Source organism: Podarcis raffonei, chromosome 7 (assembly GCF_027172205.1).
Source record: "Podarcis raffonei isolate rPodRaf1 chromosome 7, rPodRaf1.pri, whole genome shotgun sequence".
NCBI lineage: Eukaryota > Metazoa > Chordata > Lepidosauria > Squamata > Lacertidae > Podarcis > Podarcis raffonei.
The window spans coordinates 91,152,085-91,174,739 of record NC_070608.1 but is presented as its reverse complement, the minus strand read 5'-3'; the positions used below and the strand labels follow the sequence as shown (position 1 = coordinate 91,174,739).

The window sequence follows — 22,655 nt, the reverse complement described above, 5'->3', positions numbered from 1 at the left end:
TTCAAATATATAAAAGGATGTCACATAGAGGAGGGAGAAAGGTTGTTTTCTGCTGCTCCAGAGAAGCGGACACGGAGCAATGGATCCAAGCTACAAGAAAGAAGATTCCACCTAAACATTAGGAAGAACTTCCTGACAGTAAGAGCTGTTCGACAGTGGAATTTGCTGCCAAGGAGTGTGGTGGAGTCTCCTTCTTTGGAGGTCTTTAAGCAAAGGCTTGACAACCATATGTCAGGAGTGCTCTGATGGTGTTTCCTGCTTGGCAGGGGGTTGGACTCGATGGCCCTTGTGGTCTCTTCCAACTCTATGATTCTATGATTCTATGATTCTATTCCTGTGTAATAAATAGGATGGGCTCATTCACACCTCCGTTGGCTCTGCCCCCTTCACTCGGGGAAACCCTCTCTTTGCCGCTGGATTGAAAGAAACAGCAGTTGGGTTTTCCATGGACTCCCGTTTGTTCTGATTCATCACTAAGGAGCAGGTGCTGTGGGGCAAGCTGTGGGGCAAACGCAAAACCACTCAGCCCCCTGTTGAGAGGGTCCGGCTCCTGCCGTTTTCCACCAGGCCGAGGGAGGGGCCTGACAGACTAGAAAAGGACTGCTGCTGCCAAGCAGAGAGGACTGTTTTCATTCTTTTAAACTGCTTTTCAATTGTCTTTTAAAAATATTTTATTTATAATAATTTTTTATTGCAGATTTTTATAACAACACAAACATATAACAAATACATAAACAAACAAAAAACACAATCAAAACAAAAAACATGTACCATTTCATATCTTAGTTTCTTACACCTTTCTTCCCCGACTTCCTCATGCCTCCCTTCTCTGTATTCCAAGTTCTTATCAATTACTCAGCAAATCTTCCCTTATTTTAATAAAAATTCAGGCTAATCTTCCTTATTCTCCTTGTCTTAACCATTACTAATAGTAACCATTTACTTTCCAATCCAACATCATTCTAACTCTCATTAATTTTGTAGTATTTCTTTAAATAGTCCTTAAACTTTTTCCAATCTTCTTGCGCTGCTTCTCTTCCCTGGTTTCGGATTCTGCCCGTCATTTCTGCCAAGCCCATGTAGTCTATCACCTTCATCTGCCATTCTTCCAGTGTGGGTAGATCTTGCGTCTTCCAGTACTTCGCAATGAGTATTCTAGCTGCTGTTGTAGCATACATGAAGAAAGTTGTATCTGTCTTTAACACCCCTTGGCCGACAATACCCAAGAGAAAGGCCTCTGGTTTCTTGGTGAAAGTATATTTAAATACCTTTTTAAGTTCATTATAGATCATTTCCCAGAATGCCTTAATCTTCGGGCACGTCCACCAAAGGTGAAAGAATGTACCTTCCTTTTCTTTACATTTCCAACATTTATTGTCAGGCAAATGGTAAATCTTTGCAAGCTTGACTGGGGTTAGGTACCACCTATAGATCATTTTCATAATATTTTCTCTTAAGGCATTACATGCCGTAAATTTCATCCCGGTGGTCCACAACTTTTCCCAGTCAGCAAACATGATATTATGACCAATGTCCTGAGCCCATTTAATCATACTTGATTTAACCGTTTCATCCTGTGTATTCCATTTCAGCAGCAAATTATACATTTTTGACAAATTTCTAGTACTGGGTTCTAACAGTTCTGTCTCCAATTTTGATTTTTCCACCTGGAAGCCAATTTTACTGTCCATTTTAAACACTTCATTTATTTGATGATAATGCAACCAATCTCTCACCTTCCCTTTTAATTTCTCAAAACTCTGCAATCTCCATTTGTCCCCTTCCTTTTCCAAGATTTCCCAGTATCTTGGCCACTTTGACTCCATATTAGACTTTTTAACAGCCTTTGCTTCCATTGGCGATAGCCACCTTGGAGTTTTGTTTTCCAGCAAGTCTTTATATCTGACCCAGACATTTAATAGTGCTTTTCTGACAATATGGTTTTTAAAACTTTTATGTGCTTTAACCTTGTCATACCACAGATATGCATGCCACCCAAAAATATTGTTGAAACCTTCCAAATCCAAAATGTCTGTGTTTTCAAGAAGCAGCCATTCTTTCAGCCAGCAGAAAGCTGCCGCTTCATAGTACAGTTTGAAGTCTGGCAGGGCAAACCCCCCTCTTTCCTTTGAATCCGTTAATATCTTAAATTTAATTCTGGGCTTTTTGCCCTGCCAGACAAATTTAGATATGTCTTTTTGCCACTTCTTGAAACAGTCCATTTTATCCATTATTTGCAATGCTTGAAACAAAAACAACATTCTTGGCAATACATTCATCTTTATGACTGCAATTCGACCTAACAAGGAAAGCTTTAAATTTGACCAAATCTCCAAGTCTTTTTTCACTTCTGTCCAAGTTTTTTCATAATTATCTTTAAATAAATTCACATTCTTGGCTGTCATGTTTATACCCAAGTATTTCACTTTTTTAACCACAGTCAACCCTGTCTCATTCTGAAACCTTTCTTTTTCAACCTGTGTTAGATTTTTCTCCAATACCTTTGTTTTTGACTTATTCAATTTAAATCCTGCCAATTGACCAAACTCTTGGATTATTTCCAAAACTCTTTTCGTACTAGCTTCTGGCTCTTGCAATGTAAGTACTAGGTCATCTGCAAATGCTCTCAGTTTGTATTGTTTAGCTCCGACCTGAATCCCTTTAACCAACTGGTCCCTCCTAATCATATTAAGCAAAACCTCCAGGACCGATATAAAAAGTAATGGGGAGATAGGGCACCCCTGTCGTGTCCCTTTTTCAATCTTGAACTCTTCTGTAACCACATTATTTACAATTAATTTTGCTTTCTGTTCAGAATAAATTGCACCTATACCATTCTCAAACCCTTGGCCTACCCCCATCCCCCGGAGGTTCTTCAACATAAAGCTCCAAGAAATGTTGTCAAAGGCTTTCTCGGCGTCCACAAATATCAAAACAGCCTTAGTATTTATGTTCACTTCCAACTTCTCCAAAATGTCAATTATATTCCTTACATTGTCCGACAAATGCCTTTTCGGGAGAAAGCCCGCTTGGTCCCCATGAATCTCCTCCATCAAAACTCTTTTCAGTCTCTTTGCTAAAACATCAGCAAAGATTTTGTAATCCACATTTAGTAACGAGATGGGTCGGTAGTTCTTAAGTTGGGTCTTTTCAGTCTCTGTCTTTGGTATAAGTGTAATATAGGCCTCTCTCCACGTATCGGGTGCCTTCCTCCCCTCCATAATCTCGTTGCAGACTTCCTTCAAAGGTTGTATAAGCCCTTCCTTCAAAACTTTGTAATATTTGGAAGTCAGTCCATCCGGTCCAGGTGATTTGCCCAACGTCATGTTTTGAATGGCATCTTCTATTTCCTGTGCTGATATCTCCTGGTTCAAAATTGTCTTACTTTCCTGCGAAATCTTTTTCAGCCCATTTTTCTCGAGGAATTGTTGTATATCTGTTTCTTTTTGCGGCCCTTGTGTGTAAAGTTGTCTAAAGTAGTTCTGAAAACAGTTCCTGATTTCAGCTGGGTTACTTATATTCTTTCCTTCCACTTCTATGTTTGTTACCGTGTTGAGTTTTTGTCTCTTCTTTATTTGCCAAGCCAATAGCTTGCCACATTTGTCAGCAGATTCAAAAGTCTTTTGTCTCATTTGCTTAATTTTCCACTCTAATTCTTGATTCGTCAGTTCCATATATTGTGTTTGATAAAATTTGATTTCTCTTAAAATCTCTTGTGATTTTGGCTTCAATCTTAGTTTCTTTCCCCCTTCTTTTATCTTTTCCAGAATTTTTTCCTTCCTCTCATTTTGTTTTCTTTTCTTTAATGTATTTTGTTGTATCAGAAACCCTCTCATCACGGCTTTGCTTGCGTCCCATACTATTCTTTTTTCTACTTTAGTCCTTAGATTAATTTCAAAATAGTCTTTCAAAGTTTTTTGGGCCTTCTTGCAAATCTCCTCATCTCTAAGTAAGGTGTCATTCATTCTCCATCTGAAGGAGCCAGTTGTTGTTTGCCTCATCACCATCTTTACTGCATTATGGTCGGAGAAAGTTTTTGGGCAGATTTCCACTCTCTTTATGTTCTACGCCATACTGCTAGTCACCCAAATTTGGTCGATCCTTGTCCATGTCATTTTGGCTTCAGAAAAGAAGGTTCCCTCTCTTTCTAATGGGTGTTTTGTTCTCCAGATGTCTATCAAATCCATATTGTCAGTCATTTCAAAAAAGGTCTTTGGTAGTCTTCCATCTTTTGTTACTACCTGTCTTTGTGCTTTGTCCATATTTGTTGAAACCACTCCATTCATGTCTCCCATCATAATTAGATTATAATCCATGTAGTCCATCAAAGTCTCATGCAACTTCTTGAAGAATTCAGCTTTCCCTTCATTTGGCGCATAAACTCCCACTATCAGATACTTTTCTCCTTGAAATTGGATTTCAATTGCCAGATATCTTCCTTGGTCGTCTTTGAAGATTTGTTTCGGTTGCAGCTTTTCCTTTGCATAAATCACTACTCCTCTCTTTTTTACTCTGTCTGAAGATATAAATTCTTGTCCCAGTCTTTTATTTATTAATAATTTCCTATGTGCTCTTGTCACATGGGTCTCTTGTAAGCAAATCAAGTCCAATTGGTCTTTCTTTAGAGCATGAAATATATTTTTCCTTTTTCTGGGAATGTTCAAACCGTTACAATTCCAGGTTAGAAGTTGCAGAGCCATGATGGGGTTATTTACTCTTTCCTCCTACAGCTCCCAATTTTTGTTCCTCGTTTGTCGGTGGTTCCGTGTCCGTATCTAGTGAAGGATGCCCTTGCCCTGGAAACGTCTCTTTCTGTAGGTCTTCTTCGTGTTCTCCTAAGAACTTGTCTTTGTCACTCACTGTCTTTATTCTTCTTTTCTTCCCCTTGTATTTAAAAGACAAGCCTTGGGGAAACTCCCACCTGAATTGAATGTAGTTCCTTTTCAGCAGTATCACCAGGTCCTTGTAGTGTCCTCTTGCATCCAAAATGCTTTTGGGAATATCTTTAAAAATCTCAATGTGAAAATCTTCAATTCGAAGGGTTGTTTGGTAATGCAGGTTCAGTATTTTGTCCCGTTCCTCCTTTGATCTCAGAGTTATTAAACAGTCTCTGGGTCTGTTCTTCCTCTGCCTTGCTCCCAGTCTAAATGCACTTTCTATCTTAAATTCTTCTTTGTCCAGCTCCTGCTTCCAAAAGTCAGAAAATTCTTTTGTCAAATAGTCCACCAGGTTGTCTTCTTCCTTTTCCGGCACAAGTCTGATCCTTAAATTCCTCTCCTTGCGTTGCATATCCTGCATAGAAAGTGCCAGTTCATATTCATCTAGTTTCTTGAACACTGGTGGAAACTTTCCCTCAGCAGCAGTTGCAATTTCTTTAGCTTCCTCAGCTATCTTTCTTGTTGTAGATGATTCTTCCAATAATTTCCCAATTGCTTCTGCATTTGAGTTCACTTTATTCCCAAGGTCAGTTATACTTTTTGTATTTGAATCAATTTTCCCAGAGATTTCTTCAATTTTCTTATTTGTTTCAGCAACTTGTACTTTGGTTTCTGCTCCTTGCTTTTTTAATTCCTCTAAAGAGTCATTTATCTTCTCCAATACCTTAGCAAAGGATTCTTCTGAAGACATTATTTTCGCTTTTGCCTTTGGAATAACTGTAGTTCCAGGGGCTCCTGATACAGAAGCCCTTCTTTGCATAAAAGATTCAACTTTATATTGTCTGCCAGATCTCAAGGTTGTTTCTTGTAAATCCTCTTTCTTGTGAGATTTCTCTTTACCATCTGCCATAACAAAGTCTTTTACTCAAGGTCATTCCCACACTCTTGAGCTGTCAGACAAAAGTTCTCAGATTTTAAATTCCACTTGTTGCTGAAACAATGTATAAGTCCTCTAGAGGGCGTACAGTCAGTTCTTTACTTTCAAATTAGTCCCCCACTCTCCAGAAAATAAACCAAGTTCTTTTCTATTGTTCTTTCTCTTTCTAAAGAATCCAAGTCAATAATGTCCTGCAAGTAGCTTTTCTGTGCAACAAAATAAATGTTTCAGGTTGAGAGTAGCCAAAGTCAGTTAAAGATACTTTTTTGCCTTCTTATATCAACAATCCTTAACCGGTGCCTTTTCTCCGGCAGTCCGATCCCCTGGTACAGGAGCAGCGATGAATAGCTCAATTTCTTTTAAAATGGCAGGGAAACACTTTAAAATCTTCTCCCCCCCCCCTCCTGCCTTCGGGGAGGGAGTTCTTTACTTGGTGATGGATTTATTAGTTCCCACCACTCTCCTTTCAGACAGTTACAGCTGAAATGCCTTTCGCTTTGATCTTGCTACAGAACGGAAAGCAGACTTCCTTTTTGGTGCTTGTCCGTCTCGGTATCCAATTTCTTTAATTTTAGTGCCCAATTAGGTCTTAGCAGTCAATCCTACTCACGGATAGATGTTCCTTTTAGTCCAAATTCACTGGAAGAAGTCAGCGCTCTCCGCTAATGGCGACGCGGCTTCGCTTCGCAGGCTGGGTGAAGACGACTCTCAGCACCGCTCCACACACCCTCCGCTGATCCGCAGCCTTTAAAAAGGCTATTTCACAGCGTCGGGGGGGCGCAAAGGTGCCCGCCGAGTCTCCAGTTCACAGGCTACGCGCCTGTGATTTTTGGGGGTCCCCGCTCCGCCGTAGCTGACGGGACCCGAACCTACGAAGCAGATCTCTCCCGGAGCTCCGGGAGAAATCCGCCATTAAGCGCTGGCGCTAACCGGAAGTCCTGTCTTTTAAAAATATTTTAATTGTTTTTAACTTTTTAGAGGGGTTTTTTTTGGGGGGGGTATTATTCCGCTGCTTCTGTTTATATTTTGATTATGTATTCTGTGTTTTTATATTGTAATTTTATCCTGTGCCCTGATACCTACAGGTGATATATTATTATTATTATTATTATTATTATTATTATTATTATTATTATCTAGAAAGTATGGGGCAAGTGGATAACCACTCTGACAGCTTTCTAGGCAAGGGACAAGTGGGTGTGTGGGCCGGCTATGGGGCCTCCTCTGAGTAGCACCACTTGATGGTTCAGCTGTTATCTGTTCACACAGTGGACCATCTGTCATCGTCCCTCTGGCCCTATAAACTCAGCCCATCCTCACTCCCCATCAGATGATCACTAGTTAAGTTTGTGAAAAGTGACAAATAGTTGTTGTCATCCATCTGTCTCAGGAGACGATGGAGTGTGCCTCCGGGGGTGAAGTCAAACCTGCTGTGACTTCTTAGACTGATAACTTGTAACTGCTGCCTCCTGCGTTGTTGTTTTCTGCATTAGGAGCACCAAAGTGATCTCCCTGGGGTGCAAGGCTGTGTAGTGTGTATGGGAGATCCTGGGCTGCCCAGGTGACAAGACCCGCCCCCCTCTTGACCTTGCTTATGTGGTCCAAAGGAAAGCAGAGCAAGACGTTTGGGCACCAGCTTGGCTACATGACACCATCCAACTCACAAATAAATTAAATAAATAATAATGAGGATGCTGACCTGAAGGGTTTCTCTCTCTCTCTCTCTCTCTCTCACACACACACACACACACACACACACACACACAAACACACACACTGTCATATTTGCTGGATCAAGCTGGGTAATAATATGCATGCACAGAATCTGCCTGTTTAACATTGGCAGATTTTGGGCTGTCAGATTTCAGCAGCGTCCTATGTGACGCTGAAGTTTGGCATCCCCTCCTGCTTCTCTCGTGCTGTTCTACAGGATTGTTGCAGCTGCCTTGGTTGCACTGCCCTAAAACCGCCTCTGTCTTTGGGCCCCAGCTGGAGTGGAATGAATACCTTAACCTACTGCTTCATTGTTTTGGGGGAGGGGTGTGTTTTTCTCTCTCTCTTAAAACCATCTGATAGGACAAGATGCCTATTGTTTCTTTACTTCTGTGTCCTCTTTGTAACAGAATGAATATTACTGTAGGTTAGATTTCCTGTGGAAGAACAAGTTCAAAAAAGAGCGTGAGGAGATTGAGACCATGGAGAATTTGAACCGGCTGCTGCTGGAGAACGTGCTGCCTGCTCACGTGGCCGAACATTTCTTGGCAAGGAACCTGAAGAATGAGGTCAGTCCTCACCACCTTTAGTCTTCTTCGCTGTTCTGAAATAAAACTGACAACCTTCAAGAACACCTGCACACCTTCAGGAACAAATCTGGTCCAGTGTGCACACAGCATACTATAGACTGCCCCCTCACTGAAAGTGAGAATTGGCATACCAGCTTGCCTCCATTTCTAGTTTGTTTCCAAGAATAAAACAGGAGAGAGATAGACTGTGACAGATTATTTCTGGTGTGCACTGTGGGTTTTACACACTCCCCAGTTGCCCAGTGATAATTTCAAGGGCAAGGCTACTGGGCTTTGCTTTCTTTTGCAGAGTGGATCACACAGGCCTTACTTTGCCTTTTATAATAACTGTTTGCTTGCAAATAACTTCAAAACATGAGAAAACAGGCAGGCAATGCAAGCCTTTGAGAAGCTGCCGCAGGTCCACCCTTTCCAAAGAGATCAATGTGTCTTTGGAGTCCTCCAATTCTGTGGTTGCTTTTTGCAAGCCGACTGCAAAAATCAGACCTCTGCCTCTCCTGAGGTCTATGTACCAACTCCAAATATTTTTTTCTAGTCCCTCAAACACACTGGAAAGGCACTTCCCTAGCCCCACTTGGACATAGGTTGCCCCTTAAGAAAGCAGACATTGCAAACACTTTTGTAAAACAAGAAAATCTTTGATAAAAAAGGGAGGGGAGAAAGCCTGTTGAGAAAACATCCCCAGCTATTATGTCATGAGCGATAGCAAATGATGACCTTTGCAGTGATGACCAATATGAGAGAAACATCAGTGAAGATTTTGGTGACAAACTGTGTAAAGAGACCAAACATACTCAGTCCAAAAAGCACTATTTGTGTTCTAGAGTCTGTTGATATTTAACGATGTTAGGAGATTACTGCTTTCTCAATGATACCTTCTTGCATTATGTCTGCTCTGAACAAGCAGTTTTTATCTGTGAGTTGCCAGTTGCTGGGGGACAACTATGGAAGAGTTTGCATTTGTGTTCTGCTTGTGGGCATCAGCATATGGTTGGCACTTTTGGAAACAGGATGCTGGAAGGGTCTTTGGCTTGATCTGGCAGCTCTCTTCTTTTGTGCATTGGAGCAAATGGGCCTCTGGAACAGTATTCATTTCCATTTTTCTTGCCTAGAAGTGATGAAGAACTTTGATGATGATGATAAGTAACTTTGACTTCCTTTTGCTGTAGCATTTTTCAAGCACTTCCAACTTAATTAAAAAGATTGAGAAAACAGTGTCATAGTTGCCAGGCTTCCAAATGACAGAAATCTCTCAGTTTCACTAGAACAATGTTCTGGTCCTTTTGCACTGCGCTAGAAATGGGATCAAGGCAGGTGCAAGGCTTCAGGGCTTTTGTCACCTGCTTGGTAAACCTGTTCCTTGAATGTCACTGAGCTGTTTCCAATATATCCACTGGTGTAAAATGTGTAGCCAGTTATATAGAGAGGTACTTTAACTGAATAAAACAGGTTAATTAGGTAGTGTAACTTGATGAAATTATTCATGGATGGGCATGGCTTATTATAAAGCAAAAAGTAGTAAAACATCAGCAAATTATCTTTGTACTAAATAGGTGCAAGCACACCTTACACAAACTTTTCATCCATCCTTTTTCTTTCCAATCTGTACTTCATTTTATGAACGCCTTCTACTGAGAACATTTTGTGACTGGTTTCTCATTCTTCTCTCTTGAACAGGATTTATACCATCAATCATATGACTGTGTTTGCGTCATGTTTGCCTCCATTCCAGATTTCAAAGAATTTTATACAGAATCTGATGTCAACAAAGAGGGCTTAGAATGCCTCCGGCTTCTAAATGAGATCATTGCTGACTTTGATGATGTAAGTACATCATGTCTGTGTTTGGCTAAAGGACAAGCAAGAAATTATTTCGTTACAGAAGAGTTTCCCACATTGTGGCCCCAATTCAAAACAGATTTAAGTGCATTTTATTCCATTTAAATCAGTTAACTTAAACACATTTAACTCTACGCTGGACTATGGCCTCCATGTTTTGTTTGTTAACCTAAAACTTGCTTATCCTTCTAAGGCAGAAGAAGCTGTTGCCTCCATGTCTCTTGGAATTGTGTGATAGATATTTTTACACCAACCTTTGAGTCATCTCTTATAAGTATAGCCCATACAAGACCCTCCGGTGTCTCGTAAGATTATGTAGGAAGGGCTTATAAATCTGACCAGTGCCTAGGAAGACTCAAGCGAGAATCAGCAATGTTTATGGTTTGACACACAGGATAGTGACTTGTAGAGCAATTCTGTGACAGGTAAAGGAATGTAAAAATGTGATTTAATCTGTTTTAGTATTTTAACTTTTGTATATTTTAAGCTTTGGGTTGTAAACTTCCATTGATTTTACTTTTTATCTTTTGTAAACCACTTTGAGGGTTTTTTCTATAATCAAATAATAAAATACAATAGAATAAATATATTTTTCTTATACTGTAAATCACTATCACTTTGAGATGCTTTGTGGGAAGCAATTCATAAAGGAAAGAAATAATAATAATAATAATAATAATAATAATAATAATAATAATAATTCCTAGCCAGCACAGCCAATACTGGCAGAGGCTTGTACTGGCAGAAGCTGCACTTTGAATTTGAGAGGCACCAGCTGCTGTAGAAATGTAGAGTTACACACCAATGCAGTCTTTATAGGCACTTCTGCATAAAATGGCATAATTTTCCATGCAGCATTTAAGGGGCACATGGATGACTTTTGTGTTCCTAAATGGCCAGTAGTGGTTTTTTATGTTTACCAGAATTCTAGGTTATCATTCATTCTAGATTCCTTTGCATTGAGATGAATGTCCTTGGCATTATTGAAATGAATGGTGTGGAAATAATTGCATCATTAATTACATTTAAGTTCTTAATTTACATGAATAACTATGTAAATCACATTGACTAGTGGACAGGGAGATGAATTTGGTGGAGGCCAAACTGCAGCAGAGGGGAAACAGCAGAGGTTGTGACAAAGGCAGGTCAGATGAGAAGTCATTGCCTTCTTGCTTCTGCTGCTCAGAAGTGCAGTTGATTCCCCTCCCCCACCACAAAAGCAGCACTCTACCTTATCAAAATGCCTAAGGCAGTTTATATAAGCCACCACTGAAGAGAACAGCACCGCAAATCCAGATGTCGCAGTAACGCTGACTGCAGAAAATGAATTGCCAGAGCTCCTTTTGCAAAATGTTAAAATAGTTTCTCAGTGAAACCAAGAGTTGCATTAAGGCTCAGAATGTGTTGGGTTTCAGGGAGCTATTCTCACCTGCAGGCACCTTTTGCTGTAAAATATGATCCCCTACCCGTGTCCTATGTGAGATTGGGCCAAACTTAAATAAAAGGCTTTACTACTGTCTCAACTAGTTTGGCTGCTTCTGGATCTGCTAAATGGGCTTGAAAGATGCTCCTAACAAGTGCAGCCCGGAGGCAGCCCTGGGAAGCGTGTGTATTAACAATGCTGATGCATTATTTGGCTATCAGACACCTGAGTGCCTTATTTCTTCACAGCTATTGTCAAAACCCAAATTTAGCGGCGTTGAAAAGATCAAGACCATTGGGAGCACTTACATGGCAGCCACAGGGCTAAGTGCAATGCCCAGCCAGGAACATAGTCAGGTACGTCAAAGTTACTGTGTCCACTTTGTAGGGACCATATTTTGTCTGGGGTGCAAAAGGCCACATCTGGGAATGCAGTGAAGCTTCTAAGTCATCTCCCCACCAAGCCAGTTCAAAGGCTCTGAAAAGCTGCTCCCAAAACTTGGGAGGAATATTAGGAGCATCCCAAATGAGGCTTGCCAACTTCAGCTATGCCAGTGTTCCCAGAAGCATTTGCATGCACCTGTGCAACTTTTGGCTCCTGATCTCAGGAAATACAGTTAAGACAGTTCCCCTCCAATGAAACACAACACTCAAGCACTTGGATTTTCTAACTCTGAATATGCTTTTCATTCCCTGCATAAACACCCTGCTATTACAGGACAGTGTTTTATTTCTTTATTGCTGTTACAGCATTATATAGCAATGGGTGGGTGGGTAGGCAAAATGATATTCCTGCATAATTTCCCTGGTGTTCCAATATTTGAAGAATCTCATCTACATTTTGTGAAGTGGTGCTAAACTTTACCCCCCCCCCCAAAAAAAACCCATCCACACTTCAACCCCACCCTTTATTTCTTTCTCCTTCGCTTCCCACTCAGCTCCTGAGTGAGAATTTATGCCTATAGAGAAAGTAGGATATTTTTGAAGAATCATGCTTCATATTCACAGAACATTAAAACAGCTCAGTCCTATTCTCCTACAGTCCATGGTTGCAGCTCAGAGGGTCCTGTGCACTGGTGTACATTAAGTATGTGTGAAGACCTGGCACACAAAAAACAGCTGGGCCCTCCCCTCTCACAAATGAACAGATATGAGCCTCTCAGGTGGGATGGCTCCCTCTATCTGTACGGTATGAAATGGGCAGTGCCACCTGGAACTGAGAGCGTGCACAGGTGACCCATTTGGCCGTTGTCTTAAGGCCCGAGACTTGAAGGGCCTGTTGCATCAAGCTAGGGCTGGCCCACCCAGGAGGCAAAGCGAGGCCACCGCCTTGGGTGGCCTGACCCAGAGAGACAGGAAATCCAGTCTCCAAGGAATGTGTTGCCCATGGTGATGGCAGCAGCTCTGCCACCTCCCTGGCAGCCTCCCCCCTGCCACTTGTACAGCAGCCTCTAAGCAAATAGGAGGCACTGCTGGGCCCTCCCACCCTAGTTCCCAATGAAGCTCTTTATCCTCTCCCCTTCCCACCCGCTTGTTCCCAGTGTAGATGTTCACTCACCCCTTCTTCCCTCACAGGAGGATGCACCATTTTGTGGTTCGCCTCAGGTGCCAAAATGTCTAGGGCCAACATGGCGTCCAGCTTTAGACCCAGCACAATTCCTTATCCTCTTTCCTGCATCATTCAGGGGAGCAAAGAGGGAAAGGATCATAGAAGGGAGGGAGTGACCTGTTCTTGCAAGGGGAGCTGTGAGTCTGTTACTTACTGGGAACCAAAAGCAGATCTCTTACCCAGGGGCCAACAAGCACTCGGAGCTATTCCAGGACCCATTGTGACCAGGCACATTGATTTTCCACAAGAACATAGCTGATACAAAACTGAGCTGTGCGCAGGCGTAAATAGCATACAGCCCAATCCTATGCATGTTTACTCAGAAACAAATCACAATGAGCTCAATTTAATTAATTAAATTTTTATATTTGTTAGTTTATATCCCACTTTGATCAGGAATAAATCCAAAGTACTGTGATTCTGTTGGAACAAGTAAAAGTATATAGGGTTGTAACTCTAGAATTAAAACACTGACTTCTTGTAAGTTTTCAGTAAATTGCAACATTTACAGAGAGCAAATCTCTATTGAGGATTCTTTGATAATTGCAGTGGCATTACAGGATATGTCTATGTGTTTACATTCAGGAGCCTGACAGACAATACATGCATATTGGGACTATGGTGGAGTTTGCATTTGCCCTGGGAGCAAAACTGGATGTCATAAACAAGCATTCCTTCAATGACTTCAAGCTACGCGTAGGTAAGCAGCATAAATATTTTGTCTCGTCTCCAAGTACAGCAATAATATCCTTTTTTAATACAGTGCTAACAGTTCAAGTTCCTCCACTTTGTTATTCCAGCATTGTGTTTGCAGAACTTCCCCCCTCATTGCTAATTTCAGCACATCACTGCATTGAATATTGTGAGGCTGTGGCCGTGATCACTAGGGTTATAACTTTTTGATTTTCAAAAAAATGGATTTTTCCCCTGTCAGAGGCTCAGGAGCAGAAGAGCAGGGGAGAGAGCAGATAGAGAGCGGAGGAGAGGAATCAGAGGGGAGCGTAGGGGAATATGACAGTGGACCGAGAGATTCCATGAGCTTCTCCAGCGAATCAGAAGATTCCCAGGAGGGGGCGCCCATGGTAAGGGCGAGGCGAATCCCAGAGGGGACGATCCATAAACAAGGAACCAGAGGGGAGTCCCAAAGGAGTAGCGGAGGAGTAGGGCCAGTTCCCCCACCAGAGCACAGTGGGGGGGAAGAGTCACGTGAGTCAGGACCAGCTCCTCCTCCATCGGGGAGTGGGGAGACGGAGGGAAGGCCAGGTCCAGCTAGCCTCCCCGAAAGGGGGAGCAGTGACACAAGTGTAACGGTCAGAAGGAAAGTGGGAGGCTGCGCGCGCGCGCCAAGTTCAAATGTGGAGGAGCGCGGGACAGCAGAAAACCCGGATTGGGAGCCAGGTCCTAAAGCCCGAAAGAGGGGGGGGGAGGAGTCGGGAGAATCAGCGTCAGAAGAATCTCGGAGGGCTGAGACTCCGACTAGCAGAAGGACCCAGAGAAAGAAGGAACAGAGGAAGAGGTGGAGTAAGGCTAGAATCTTAAGCTGGTGTCAGGGGGGAGGAGATTCAGATGGGACTTCTACGGTCTGATGGATAGATGTAGCGTTGCGCGCTGCGCGTCTGGAAATCTGACTGAACTTCAATAAAGACTTTTAAACTTGAGCAAGAAGCAGCGTTGGTCTTGTGTGAGCTGGGACCTTGGGCAGCGCTGACATCCCCGTTTTTAAAAATGGACTTTATTTCAAAAAAAATTAGTCCCTTTTCAGTATTTGCTTAGAAACACTGAAAAGGGACTATTTCTTCTGAGCTGTGAAAAAAGGTCACCCCAAAATGAAAAGTGGGAATCACCATATATGCAACATCACCACTCATTGAAAACGACTTCAAGAACTTGTCAGAAATATTGAAACCTTTTTTTGAAAAAAAGCATTGTGGGTATTGGAGACTGACTGGAAGCAGGGGCCACCCATCCTCCAGATACCAAGAAGAAAGCAGTGTGCAGAAGGCGCAATCAAAGTGATGTGGGAACTTTATGGCGCTTGCAGCAGAAACAAAGAAGAATTGCAACCAGGCAGAGGGCCTTCTCAGTGGAACACCCTCCCATCAGATGTCAAGGAAAGAAACAACTATCTGACTTTTAGAAGACATTTGAAGGCAGCCCTGTTTAGGGAAGTTTTTAATGTTTGATTCTATTTTTAATATTTTGTTGGGAGCTGCCCAGAGTGGCTGGGGAAACCCAGCCCGAGTGGCGGGGTATAAATGATGATGATGATGATTCTAAGCAATAAGAATTGATATACAATGTACAGAACATTGTACAAGTATTAGAAAATTTGCAAGCTATTTTCCTGTATTATAATGCATAATTATTATGTATAATGGCACAATAATGACACAATACATTAGACAGTTACATATACTAAAATCGATTTATTGATTTTGGGGTAAGCTTTTTTCAAATGACAGTTCATTGCTTTGTTTTTAGGCAAAAGTTAATCTAACTAAGCTACAGCACATGAGGTTGTAAAAAAGTTATAACCCTACTAATCACACATCAAAATAAGCCATAAACAATTGTTTACTGTGTACAAGCAAATCATGCTTTCTTTGCTCTGGGAGGGAACAAACAATGGTTCCTAGCTTAGCCTGTTGTACTCCAACAAACCATGGTCAATAGGTCAAGAGCACATCTTGTGCTTTTGGGGAGCAAAGCAGTCCACGATTGCTGCTTCAAATTTAACACAAGTTGGGGGTCATGGCTTGTTTCCTCACAGAACAAACAAATAACTCACTTCTGTACATTATGGCTTACCAAAACGTGTGACGGCAGCCAGTCTCTGAAGAACAATGGCTCATAATGAGTTAAATCAAGGATATACAGTGGTACCTCGGTCTACGAACAGCCCTGTTAACGAAAACTTCGGACAACGAACTCCGCAAAACTGGAAGTAGGTGTTCCGGTTAGCGAACTTTGCCCCGGAAGAACGGAAGCTGAACACCAGTGGCGGGAGGCCTCATTAGGGAAAGGGTGCCTTGGTTTAAGAACGCTTTGGTTTAAGAATGGACCTCCAGAATGGATTAAGTTAGTAAACTGAGGTACCACTGTATCTATATCTGCCGGTTTCCCTGATAGGGACTCAAAGTGGCTTACAGATAAAATAAAAACAGCTAAAAACAGGGTGAAGGATGTCACTAAAAAAGTTAAACATTGTTAAAGAACAATTAAACATTATAAACAGAGATTCTAGAAAGCAAATATGATTGTAATTTGGCCTTTTATATATTTTTCATCAGTGTTCCTTTTTATGGCTTGCCGATCAGAAGGTCGGCGGTTCAAATCCCCGCGACGGGGTGAGCTCCTGTTGTTCAGTCCCAGCTCCTGCCAACCTAGCTGTTCGAAAGCACATCAAAGTGCAAGTAGATAAATAGGTACCACTCTGCTGGGAAGGTAAACGGCATTTCTGTGTGCTGCTCTGGTTCACCAGAAGCGGTTTAGTCATGCTGGCCACATGACCCAGAAAAACTGTTTGCGGACAAACGCTGGCTTCTTCGGCCTGTAAAGCGAGATGAGCACCGCAACCCCAGAGTGTTTGCGACTGGACTTAACTGTCAGGGGTCCTTTACCTTTACCCTTTTTTTAATGTTTCATGACGTTGCTTTCATACTTGATCTGTTGAACACCATCTTCGTGGCTTTCAAAAAGGCAGTGCAAAAATATTAAAAGTAAATAAAATTATATTAATAGAGAAAGCTGCTGTTATCACTGTTCTCAAGTTCCTAAACTGGAAAATTAAGGCAGGCAGGGAAAGGCAAAAACAGCTTGTCAGTTTTATTTTCTTTGGGAAGTTGCCTGGAAGAAATTTTTTTTAAAAGACCTGCTTGTACAGTTTCTCTCACTCTCTTATACTCGGACCCAGGGTCTTCCAATGAAGCTGAAAGGCAGATGATTCAGGACAGACCATAGGAGGCAGTTCTTCACACAGTGCATAGTTAAAATGATGAGATTTCCTACCTCAAGACATAGAGATAGGTGCCAACTTGACACAATTTTTAAAAAGATGGTTAGATTCTTGGAGGATAAGGCTAAAGCAATGGCTGGTATTCCTGATGGTTAGATGAACGCCTTAGCATCAGAGAGAATATGCCTCTGAATGCTGATATCTGGGAAATGTGACTGGGAGAGTTCTGCTGTGCTCATGTGCTGCTCATAGGCATCTTGGTGGAAATTGTGGAAACAACTCTGGAACTAGATGGGGGGATCCAGCAGAGCTCTGCAAGTTCCTATATTGTAACATCCAAGGGAAACACTGATTTGAGTTGCTTCTTTTTGTGTGTGTGAAATTAACCAGACTGCTTTGACAGCATAAATATTGTTATAAATAAGAGGAATTCAATACATATTGCGAGATTTTTTTCTTTTTTGGACACACTCTAAAAGTTTGAGCATGTAGAATCATGCTATGTAATACACTCTTTAATATATTGTACTTTTTCTTGAAAGTTAGAATCATAGAATCTTAGTCCCACCCCCTGCAATGCAGGAATTTCAGCTAAAGCATCCATGAGAGATGGCCACTCTGCTTAAAAACCTCCAAGGAAGGAGAATCCATCACCTCTCGTGGGAGTCTGTTCCACTGCTGAACAGCTCTTACTGTCAGAAAGTTTTTTCGAATGTTTAGTTGGAATCTCCTTTCTTGCAACTTGAAGCCATTGGTTCGAGTCCTACCCTCCAGAGCAGGAGAAAACAAGTTTGTTCCACCCTCCACGTGACGGCCTTTGAGATATTTGAAGATGGCTATCATATCTCCTGTGTTATAGAGCGAAAAATACGGTAGCTTGCGCCCAGTTCTCCAGCCATTTTGAATTCTGATTCTTTCTTCTGAGGCATTAGCTACCCCTCCCAAATTGGTGTCATCTGCAAATTTGATGAGCATCCCCTCAATTCCTTCATCCAAGTCATTTATAAAGACATTGACAAACAATGGGCCTAGGACAGAACCCTGCGGCACCCCACTTGTCACTTTTTTCCAAGATGACAAGGAACCATTAATGATTACTCTTTGAGTTCGGTCAGTCAACCAGCTACAAATCCATCTCGCAGTTACCTCATCTCCACAAGAAAGCCTTACTGAAATCAAGATATACTATGTCCACAGCATTTCCTTGATCCACCAAGTTTGTAATTCCATCAAAAAAAGAAATCAGATTGGTCTGGTATGACTTATTTTTGAGAAAACCATGCTGGGTCTTATTAATCACAGCATCCTCTTCTAAATGCTCACAGACCGACTGTTGAATTATCTGTTCTAGGACCTTTCCTGGTATTGATGTCAAGCTCAACAGTTGGTAGTTACCTGGGTCTTCCTTTCCTCCCTTTTTGAAGATGGGGACAACATTTGCCCACTGTCAGGCTTTGGGGAATCAGATCCCTTCTCCAGTGGCAGTAAATAAGCAGATCAAACAAAAGTAGCGTTCTTATCAGTTAGTTTCTTTAATAATCACAGTGAGAGACAAAGGAATGCATTTCTCTCTAGGAATGGTGTTGCTCCCAGTTAAGGTTCACCCCCTCCGTCCCCCTTAATCTACGTCACTCCTACGTCAGTTAATCTGAGCTTGTTGCCATTGTGCTTTCTGTTCTATCACTCTCAAAGCCCGTCTAGTCTTAGGCGAAGGGGGAGTCAGGAATGCTGTCCAAGGACAATGAATCTGCCAGCTCTCTCCTGGCGTTTCCTCTTCTAGCTGTTCCTCATCCAGTATTTCCCAGCTTTTCCCCTCTGGACTGTGCTCTTCTGCAAACCACTGTTCGAAATCAATAGTGTCCTCCTGCCCTTGGGAAGGTTCAGGAGAAGGAGTGGGGTCTCCCACCATTCCTCCTCAGTCCAGCCCCTGACACCTGCCTCCAGTCTGTAGGGACCTCACCTGTTCTCCAAGAATTCTCAAAGATAATAGACAAAGGCTCTGAAATTACATCCGTAAGCTCCCTTTAGTTCCCTTGGATGCAGCTCATCAGACCCTGGAGATTTGAATTCATTTAAAGTAGCCTGGTGTTCCCTTACTACCTCTTTTCCTACCTTGGTAATTCCTTTTTAAAAGGAACATAAAAACGAGATAATAAATCCATTTCCAAGCAAGAGGGTGTCATATCACCTTAGAGGTGTGGGCAGAATCCCATCTAATGGAGGTTCGAGCTCTTCTCTCCTGCTTGCTTGCTTTCACTCAGAAGTCTTAAACCTTTTTTTTAAAAAAAAAAACAACAAACCACACAATTGTCTGTTCTACTTAACTGCATTTTTTCATTCTCTTATTTTCATTTAAATACTTATGCAGCAAATTCACATAAATTCAAATACTGCCGTCTTCCCAAAATATCCAGGGTTTGTAGAATGCAACAGCAGAAAATTAAATTCCTGACTGACTGACTGACTGACTGACAGAGGGGTCATTCCAGGATTTTAATATCCTTTTAGTAATGCCATTTATTTTTGCAGGCTTCAGAAGTTTTAAATGTATGCAAGAAAATGGAACCAACCTATAAATAAATATGAAATATTTCATGTTTAATGTAACAGTATTTTTCTTTCTGGGGTTCTCGCCGCCCACCCCCACCCCAGTTTGTATAATTCTAGTTTTGCTCACTGGCTGATTCTGTTCATTTTAGCTTATAGTGTCACCTAGTGGCAGAAGCAGGTTGTGGAAGAATGCTTTGAAACTAAGAGACACAGCACTGAATCGAAACAAAAAGCAGTTGGCTTTCCTGTAGATTGCCTTTTGTTCCAATTTAATGCTAAAGAGCGGATTTTCTGGGGGAAGTGGCAGGCCAAAGGCAGAACTACTATGAGCCATGCATAGAAAGCAGGAGACAAATGGAAAACTGCTTGGACCCAGCCTTTCTAGTGTGGATGAGCCCCAAGTTGCCCTCGGCCACCCACTACTTTTGGAGTACACTTGCGAACACTTTCCTTCAGAAACCTGTAATGTAGAGCTTCTAAATAAAATCAAGGAAAACCTTTTTTTAAGGCACAAAGGATACTTTCCCTCAGAAAAAAGATGGGGCAACTTGTAAAAAGAAAGCTGTTACACTTCTAACAAATATTTTGATTTTATATATAGCGCTTCCTAGTCATTCATTAGCAGAGCAGTGTTCAGTGTGTTCCAATTATATGACCTATTCCTAGGAAACAAAAAGTAGGTAATACAAATCAATAACAAAGCGATACTCATTTCCACAGCAAATGCTTTACAACTCTGCCATAGAAAGATAACCATCAGCCTCATACAAATCTGTGCTGGCATCTTAACACATTCCCTAGTATTGCCTATGTTGTTCCGTCAATGCATTAATACTTCTCAATTTTCCCATTATAATTGTTCAATGCTTATTTGATGGAATTTTGCACTTCTTAAATGAACAATACTATTATTAATAAATTAAATATTAATTTGATCTGAATCCCAGCCATAGGAATAAATTCTGCATAACTCCAGACCCCAAATTTGACAGCAAAGCCACCAGATGTGCATATGTGTTTCAAAACATTTATGTTTCCTCCAGGGAGCTCTGCAATTTGTAGCATTTAAAAATATATATTTGGTGAGGGGGACCACCCTTAATTTGCCATCTTCTTTACAGGAATTAACCATGGACCTGTAATTGCGGGTGTCATTGGAGCACAGAAGCCACAGTACGATATCTGGGGCAACACTGTAAATGTGGCCAGCAGAATGGATAGCACCGGTGTCTTGGATAAAATTCAGGTTTGGCTTCTATTTGTGTTTTTACTCAAGTGCCCCTGCACAGCAGGGGAATCTCCCCACTAAAGTCCCTCGCAGGCAAAGATACAGGCTGTGACACACATGGGGGAAGCTCATCAAGTGAAGACAGCAGCAGCACAGCTGGGGGGGGGGACTTGTAGGTTAGTTGAAGGTTCATTGGTTAAAATCTGATCCAAAATCATACTTCAACATTTTTTATTAGGTGGGTATCCAACAGGGTTGCTCAGCTGACAAGGAATCTACCATCGGCAGAATGGGGAGGAAAGCAATTTTCAGTAATTCCAACTCCATCCACTCGCCATCTCTTCTTTTGAGGGGCCCATAATTCTCTGGAGCAAATTTTGGGGCTGTGATGGTGGTGGCGGCTGCAGGGTGGTGATGGAGGAACTGATTCCAAGAGATGACAGCATTGTCTGTTGTTGTTGCTGCTGCTGCTGTTTTTTCCTGTGAATAGATAGAAGTTGTAGATATGCTTGGGGGTGGGTTACATTTTTATTTATATATTTCAAAGTTTTTTAGAATCTGTTCAGTTCAAGGTGCTGTTTTTATCCTGTTGTGTAAATTATTTGTGGTGGATCTTGTGATTGTATTCACTCACCTGTCCATTAAGATTAGCAAAAACGAGGCCCTGTGTGAAGTAAAACAGTCCAATGAAGGGTTTTCCTCACTGCTATGTCACTTAGGGCAAAGAGGGGGAGGGAGGGAGGCAGGCTTTGAGATTTCCTTTTCTTAAAGTATGGTGTGCTTGTCTGTCTCTTGCATTGCAGGTCACAGAAGAGACCAGTAACATTTTACAAACATTGGGCTACATTTGCACCTGCCGAGGCATAATTAACGTCAAAGGAAAAGGGGAGTTGCAGACCTATTTTGTACATACAGAAATGACAAAATCCCTCTCACAAGGGAACGTGGTGTCCTGAAACAGGCTCTCGGCTGCAGGCAGTGCCGCATTTTAAAAGAAGCATTGCCCATTTTCTCTTAAGTCTCTTTCAGCCCATACCATGAACATGTGTGTAATTTTCTGGTACATAGAAATGTTGCTGTAGTCATATTTACGGTCTCCTCCCACCATTCTGTATCCAGAGACCTTAATAGTCTTAATGTTCCAGGATGGCCGAAACAAGGTATGCTCTGGGCTGGGAAGACTGAGCTTGCACTGTCAACTCTTCAGTGGAAAAGAGAAACTTTCGACAGGAGTTGGAGATATTAAAGGTCTGAGACCTTGGGGAAGACGGTTTTAAGAAAGAAAAATACAAAAAAAATCTTATGGCAATAAAACTGGAGCTGCATGGAAAGTTGTGGGAAGTATGGTAGCTCCCCAATATTACCTTCTAGTCCTGAATTTGTAACCTCTAATTCTGTCCCTTCATCTACTACAACTAAGGTGTGTTCACTAGATGCCAGGGACAGGAAACGGAGCCCCTGACTAACCACCTTCTCAAAAGAACTATAGATGAGCAGGACCAGTTTTGTACAAAATGTGTCAAATGTTTTGATGCCATTGTCTTTTGTAAGTTTAACTCATTAAAACTTTATATGTACTTTTGTCTTGCAATGTGAGGTTATTGCGACTCTTGCATGAATACATACAGCACCATCAAAGTATGTGATGTTTTACAGCCTAAAAAAAGGCAGACCCAATAAGTTCACAATTTACTTCTGACAGGAAGGGAGAGGAGGCAGGGGAGAGACGGGGCAGGCAAGCCAGGATGGATGTGAGGCCATGCAGCAATTTATACTTTACCTCTCTTATGGATACCAACTTCACTTATTTCATATGGGTTACTTTCACCCTATAGCCTCCCTAGAGAACCAGTTCACTCTTTAAAAAATAGTAATGAAAGGAAATCAGTACTTAAAATCTCCTCCACACTGGGAACAGAATCAAGCAAATCGGGG

At 41.7% G+C, this 22,655-nt stretch overlaps 1 protein-coding gene across 8 annotated transcripts in view; it reads left to right on the top strand.

The window, feature by feature from the left end:
• Positions 1–22,297, top strand: part of ADCY2 (adenylate cyclase 2) — a 142,861-nt gene extending 120,564 nt beyond the window's left edge. For 7 of the 8 annotated variants that reach the window (XM_053397533.1, XM_053397536.1, XM_053397531.1 and 4 more), the window contains 6 exons: positions 7,938–8,096; positions 9,795–9,941; positions 11,628–11,735; positions 13,573–13,687; positions 20,614–20,738; positions 21,524–22,297. In XM_053397533.1, coding sequence (XP_053253508.1) covers positions 7,938–8,096; positions 9,795–9,941; positions 11,628–11,735; positions 13,573–13,687; positions 20,614–20,738; positions 21,524–21,676 — 807 coding nt within the window. In that variant the 3' untranslated portion in view covers positions 21,677–22,297. The remainder of the gene's footprint in view (positions 1–7,937; positions 8,097–9,794; positions 9,942–11,627; positions 11,736–13,572; positions 13,688–20,613; positions 20,739–21,523) is intronic. The other variant, XM_053397530.1, reaches the window with a different exon arrangement.
• The last annotated feature ends 358 nt before the right edge of the window (positions 22,298–22,655 follow it).